General features: G+C 32.8%; 1 protein-coding gene across 1 annotated transcript; it reads right to left on the minus strand.

The window, feature by feature from the left end:
• Positions 1-2,416: 2,416 nt before the first annotated feature.
• Positions 2,417-7,354, minus strand: LOC106058823 (uncharacterized). The gene is made up of 6 exons (XM_056039298.1): positions 7,200-7,354; positions 5,544-5,655; positions 5,195-5,283; positions 4,355-4,471; positions 4,035-4,091; positions 2,417-3,273 (listed from the first exon to the last, which is right to left on the minus strand). The coding sequence occupies exons 1-6, from the start codon at positions 7,269-7,271 to the stop codon at positions 3,160-3,162; spliced, it is 561 nt and encodes a 186-aa protein (XP_055895273.1). The 5' UTR covers positions 7,272-7,354; the 3' UTR covers positions 2,417-3,159.

The following is a 7,354-nucleotide window of genomic DNA, read 5'->3' on the forward strand; positions in this document are numbered from 1 at the left end:
TCATACATATTAACAAATGACCTAAATTCTGCGAAGTCATTGCTTTTCCTGGCTTACTTAGACTTAGGTCCTCCCGCGCCGTTCGGCGCATTGGGCGGCAAGCTGTCTCCATAATGATCTGTCACTGGCAATGTCTGAAGCCTCTTCCCATCTGGTGTCCACTGTTCTGAGGTCCTCCATGAAGGTGTGTCGCCAGGTAATACGAGGACGTCCCTGTTTGCGCTTTCCTCGTTTTGGCTTCCATGTTATCGCAACTCTTGGTGTGCGTAATTCATTTTGACGTAGAACATGTCCCGCAAACCTCATGCGACGCTCAGTCACAACCTCACTAAGTGTTCGACTCCCAGTTCGGCAAAGGATTTCCTTGTTTGAGATCCGGTCTGTGTAACTGACTCCTAAAATCCGTCTCAGCCATCTCTGTTGAGCCACATTTAGTCTTTTCTCAATTTTTCCTGGCTAGCTCAGACACATATTATTATTAATAACAGTATAATTAGGTTAGTTTCTATCACTAGGCAAAACAATACGTAAGTGTTGGGCCTTAAAAGTAAGGTGTGAATGATAGGGACAAAACGAATTGTTGCCCAAGCAGTAATGCCATGAACGTTTATTGTTCCGTATTGTAGAATAAAAACAAAATGTTCTTTTTTCTTCAAGTGCTCTATAATCATTCACTAGGGTTGCCTGAACTCGTCATAAAATTACCCATACATGTTTGTTTGTTGTTTTATTTCATGTTTCAAAACATTCTTCAGAACTGAAGATTATTACACCTTAACCCAAACCTTCCATAGGATGTAAATATAAATGTATCTCCCATAGGATGGCAGTGGCCTGTGTTTGAACTCAGGGCCAAGATCATCTAACGACAGTCCAGAGTGAACATCAACTGGGCTAGGAAGCCAAAGGTATCATCAAGATCTTCATTCCTTTGAGTTCCTCGTGGAACATAGGGCCTCAGCAAAAACATGCCACTCTCCACGGTCTTTTGCTAGTTTTTCTATGGCTTTCCATCTCTTTCCAGTCCTCTCGGCTTCTTCTAGTATACTGTGTAAGCCAAAGGTATAAAGATAAAAAATATTCCAGATGAAATTCTGATCAGTAAGAGTTGTCACAGCTTTAGTAGTATAGAGAATGGTGTCAATAGGCAACAAATAAGTTAAATGTAAAAATAGTCTACTTTTTTTTAAAGACTTTGCTTATGTTGAGAGAACTGTGTGTGATTATTGGATTATTGGCATGGATCACTAGCTGTGCTTGATTGTCAGGGTTTTCTTTGGGGGAGAGAACTGTTAAATCAATGGCATATCTCATTATTGCAATACTTATCTCCTGTTAACTTTGTAAATTTTCAATATGAAACAAAATTGATTAATCAAGACTTATTAATGCACAAATTTTTTTAAATTCATTCTTGTGTTGTCTACATGGCATCGTTGTTAACCTTTGTCCATAGTAACAATTTACGTTTACATTATTTGCCATATACATCGTACAGTCTGAAAGGGATACTTTACTACTTTATAGATCTATTGAGCAACACATTGTTGAGGAAATCACAATGTTTCTAATATAAATGCCCTTTGTTGTTGTTTTTTCATTAGACAATTCTTTAATGGAATGTCTTTCAGTTAAAATATTAGCAATACATAACAAATGTATTATTATAATTACCTTTTGGGTTTATATAACAATATAGTTTGTACAAAGTTTAAGGACAATGTCTGCTTGTCAAGTAAAACAATACATTTTCTAGTCATCTATTATCTAAAAAAAATTGATAAAATTTTTTACAATGAAAAATTCATAGTTAAAATTTTTCAGAAATTGTAGGGTATCATTATTCATATACAGGTAGATGAAATGTGTGGAAGCAATGGCACACTGTTTTAGCAAAAGTTTTAACTTTAGGTGCCAGGAAAATAAGATGTGTCAGACCACTACTAGCTTATTTGTTTTCTTTTTTTTTTTTTCTTCTGAAAATTTTTTTTTTTAAATGTTGACTTGTATTAATTATTTTTTTTAAAAAAAAGGGCTCTTGTGGGGACCGACTGTTATAGCACATTTTTTTTAAATGACATTGATTCACTGTTTTGAATTTGATGTACTTTGCGCAATTTTCCCTATCAGTACATCAAGGTGGATTAATTTTAAAGGGCTTCTTTTCTAAAATGGAGGGTTGATGAGTTCAAATGCATAGGAAGACCCAACTCTAATGGGTACTTGACAATAGTTGGGGAGAGTAAAGGTGGTTGGTCATTGTGCTGGCCACATATCATTGCTAACCATAGGCTACAAAAACAGATAACCTTTATATCATGAGCACTATAGATTGTAAGGTCTCCTAAAATCTGTTGTGAAAAGACAAGAGTATATTTAAAAACACACACAAAAAATTTAAAAAAATAAATCAGAATTCGTTAGTACACATTTTAATTTTATTACAAAAAATATTTTCAAATAATAACTGGTATAATATTAAGGAATGTATGTGAAGAGTGAAAAAAAAAAAAAAAAAAAAAAAAAAAGGATGTTTGAAACAGATATTTATTCTAACATCAACAATGTCTTGGAATGTTTTATCCTTCTACTGGACCAAAGTAAAGTAACTTTTTACCTGGCCCAGCATAATTTCCTATATATATATGTTTATTGCAATTTCTATACAGTTGTCCACTACTGCAGCAGCAAATCTGTTTTTTTTTTCTTTTTATGTGTATCGATGCTTGTTATTCTTTGAAATACTCTAGTACTAGATTAAAAAATATAATTCAATCTTGTTTTAAAAAAAAAAAAAAAAAAAAGGGAACTTAGAAACTGTTCGACGGAGTTTGATCTGTTCAATGGAGTGATCAAACAAATGTGTATGATGTATGAATGAATGCATAGATTATTTATACACTAGTATTTACATTTTTTTTTTTTTTTACAGTTGTAAAGAAATAGCAGCTCATTGATCTCTTTATCAAGTAGCATTTCAGAATGCTAGCAAAAACCGAGTTTAATATTTTTAAAAAATACATTTCATACCTTTCAATTCTAGTAACTACTGAATTTTTAAAACTTTGTACAGAAAAATTAAACTAGACTAAATTCCTTCAGTAGAGCATACAAAATGGTCAATCATCCACGTTCTGGTTGAGAGCTAAAGAAAAATATTTAACCCAAAGCAGAGTAAGAATGAACATATTTTCTGTCTGAGGATCTTAGCTCATAGGCCATCTCATTTTCCATTTCATCTAGCCTTGAGAACAACACTATAGTGATGATAATCTGAGGAATAAGAAAATGTAGATTTTTATTTTCTGAAATGGAAGTTATAAACTATTTTATTTGTATATTTTAAACACAACAAAAAAAATTCTTATATCTTGCATAAAACATCACTCAAATAGCACATAATATTCATAATACGATATAGTTTTGAACTTTTCAGGCTTTTTTTCTTCAATGTATTTTTAGTTGTTGTTTTTTTATGCTTTAGCTTTTTTGGGGATTCAAAGGAAAAACAAAAGCTTTAAATATAAATTGATTCTTTTTTTAGAGATCCAATAAAAATGAAAAAAAAAAAAAAAAAAAAAACTACAACTACTGCCAGTTAGAATATTTATATATATAGATATATATATATATATGACATCATTGACCCAGCCACATGGGAGACAGAAGCACATGACAGAGCATCATGGTCTAGTGCTGTGAAAACTGGTGCACAAATTGAAGAGGACTAGAGAACAGCGCTGGGAAAAGAAAAGCGTCAGAAGAAAAGCAAGGCCAATGACACTAGCTCCAACTGGAATAACCTGCCCAGTGTGCAGCCAAACATTCTGGGCTCACCAGCCATATGAGGAGGCACAAAATCCCAGAGCAAAGCCCTCAGCCGCACGGGATGACAAAAGTTATCAACCGACAATGGACCAACTACATATATACCATTATTTAAATTTTGGTGAGATGTTGCTTTTACCTCTAGGAAATAGCTTCTTTTTTTTTGTCTGATGTGAAAACAATAAATAGAAAATAAATCTACTTACTCCAGCAATTAATCTGGCCAGCCAATATAACCAAATAAACACAACAAAAGCCAGCCTCTGAAATTCAAATATTTTTAACATATTAGAAAAGCCACTGTTAAACGCAAATCCTATTGCTTAACGTTAAACCTTTTATATGCAACTACATTAAAGTGATGCATGTCAAAGACAACATTTCAAATATATGCTTTTATCTTTCATCAATCTTACCGCCCAATTACAAATTTTATGTTGCTAAAGCAAACAAACCGAAAAAAAAAAAAAAAAGATTTAAACAGATGAGACAGATAATATAAAGTAAACAGTTCATCTTGACTTACAAATGTGTTGAGTCCATAAAAGGAAAATTCAAATACAGAAAAGCAAAACTCAATGAAGTTGTACATGATGAAGCTGTAGGTAAATGTCCGCAGGGTCTCCATGTACAACACAAAGTGCTGAAAAGAAATGTACACAACAATAATTAGAAGCCTAATGAATTTGTAAACAAGTGTACAAGGTGCAGCAGAAAAGTAATGAGACTGATTTTTCGTTTAACAAAGTTTTGTTTTTTTTAAACTATTGCCTCATACAGATGAAACAAACAGAACTGGAATTTTGAATTTTTAGGATGACTATTGAGTCCACCCAACTCTAATGGGTGTCCGACATTAGTTGGGGAATGTAAAGGTAGTTAGTCATTATGCTGATACTCTTAACTACCGGTATTGGCCATAAAAATAACTGACATTTACATCATCTGCATTATTTTACTCTTAACTACCGGTATTGGCCATAAAAATAGCTGACATTTACGTCATCTGCCTTATTGATCACAAGATCTGAAAGGGATACTTTACTAATTTGAAGACTGCCTAAAGAAATGCTTGTTTGATTTTCCATTTCTCTTGACAGCCATGTGTCAATAAAAAAAAAATGAATTATATAGTGAGCAAATAAAATCAAAAAATCTATAAGCTAAAATAATTACCCCAAACGGCACCTGAAAATCTTAAAAGGATATAATTGTAGGGACATTACAGCTTCAATCTATATACATAATATATAAATTAAACAAACATTCCCCAATCATTCTTTCTGTGATAGGCAAAGATAGCAATAATAAATCTGCACCCCATTGAACCAAAATGTCAATGAAAAAAAATTCATAAATTACTTACCTTTTGTGTGACCATGTAAATCATGTAGATAGTGAACAAAATGATGACAACATGGAAAAAAATGACAACCACATCACTTGCCAAAAATGCTGAAAATATTAAAATCATTCTGTCAATAAAATACTTGAATTTTGAATCAGAGAATAAAAGGTTTTATTAACCAATTAATTAAAAAAATAATAAAGTAGAAGAAAAAAAAAAGTTTTATTGGACAAAACTAATAAATAAAAAAATTCTGACCAGTTTAAAAAATTAAATAAAGTAGGAAAAAAGAAAGTTTTGTTGGCCAAAAAGAAAAAAAAAGCAGATTCTGATTACTTCTAATTTTAAAAAGTCAATTGATAAATACCTTGCCATTCATGTGATCTCCATGGTGTCTTAAAGCCCTGGCTTATTTCAAATTCTGTTATAAATGCTCCGATGTCTAAAAGACGCAGAAGAAGAGCACCTCCAGCTAAAATCTAAACCAGAATAAACAATAAAAGTGATTAGCACTAAAGCTACATTTTTTTCCCCCAAAACTTTTCAAAATATTTCTTCTTAATATTCAGTATCTGAAAAATAAGAGATAGATGCATATTGGATATTGAATGCCGTACAGCCAATTTACCAGAATGCTTTAGCATGCAAATATGTCTCTCTGTGTTTTTCAAGTTTCAATGTTCCTTAAGATAATTACTAGCTCAAACCTCTCAAAGGGATGACAGAGCAGAGGGTTCAAACCTGGGACCTTCAAGAACCAAAACGACAGTCCAGAGTGCATACCACATGATTAGGCAGCAATTATAGACCTATCTAATCCAATTACTACTTAATATCTTAGGTGGGGTAAACTATAAGCATTGATTGTATGGTCCCAGGTATAAAATAAAATGAAAACACAAAAGTGCACATCAGATACTCCTTGTTTGTTTAAGGTCATGTTTGGACTTAGCTATAATGAGCTGTAAAAAATATAGACTAGTACACTAATCAGGACACTAATTTAAAGGCACTTTAGCACTTACCTAGATTCAATTTAGGCCTTCATATATTTAACAAAATTATAGAAGGTTTACTACTTTCAAAAGAAAGCTCCTATCTAACTAAACAAGATTTTATGGAGGCGGGTTTAAAAGGTCTTCAGCGACTTTAGTTGAGAATAGTATACTATAGATATCTTTTTCTTAATCAGTGCGGATATTAGGTTTTTGTGTGTAAAAGAATGGCATGAAATGTAATATGAAATGAGTGATAGACTAATATTTCTTATTTCCATGGGCATTGGCATTGAATAAAGACAATTTATTTATTTAGACTAATTTAGTGACTATACGACTAAAGTTTTCTAACTTAGAAGCCACCCGAAGCCACCTATTTTATAAAATATGAAGACGTTGACGTTACTGCAATCAATCTAGTCATGCATGTTAATCAATGAATTAAACTCTGAATTTGGTTATCTGACTCAGACAACCCATTTGGCCATTCCATACTACTCACTCTAATGAACTAAGGAAGAAGGAGTATTCACTGTTTGTATTTGTACAAATTTGCCCTAGCAATGGCATATCTAGATATATTCTAAATAATAACTCATTAAGTGTAAAGTGAAAGTCTTAGACTTTAGAGTCAGACTTAGACTGAGTCGTGACTGACTTAGGGTATCAGACTGTCTCAGTCCAGAGTCCTACTTCACAATTAGCCAAATGGCTTGAAAGAATAACTATAAACTTAGTAAAATCAGTTATATTGAATAAGAACGTGGGTGATCGCTGAGTATCAAGATGCCAACTGAAGCCAGTGGTGCATTTGAGTTTAAAATTCTGAGATAATTGAGTCAGTAGACAATCTTAACAAAACACGGAAGTGACTGGTGTTAGTAAACACTAAAACAGACAAACGATGAAAATCTAGGCAGTCAATGAATAAAATACATATCTGCCGCTTTTACATGTGCCTGCCTAGATCCTACCTACATCAGATCTAGATGATACAAATGTAAATAAAAAGAAATAGTACTAACCACGATGGTTACTAGATTTGCAAATGTAGCCGTCCTTAGGTCCCAGCACAAACAGCGCCGAACAAGCGCCATGTTGAGATTCACCTTTCGTTTAGCTACTACCTGTGACCCATTTTTGACTAGGTGACACTTCCGGTTTTATTTTAAAAAGATTT

The sequence above is a fragment of the Biomphalaria glabrata genome, chromosome 8 (genome assembly GCF_947242115.1).
Source record: "Biomphalaria glabrata chromosome 8, xgBioGlab47.1, whole genome shotgun sequence".
Lineage (NCBI taxonomy): Eukaryota > Metazoa > Mollusca > Gastropoda > Planorbidae > Biomphalaria > Biomphalaria glabrata.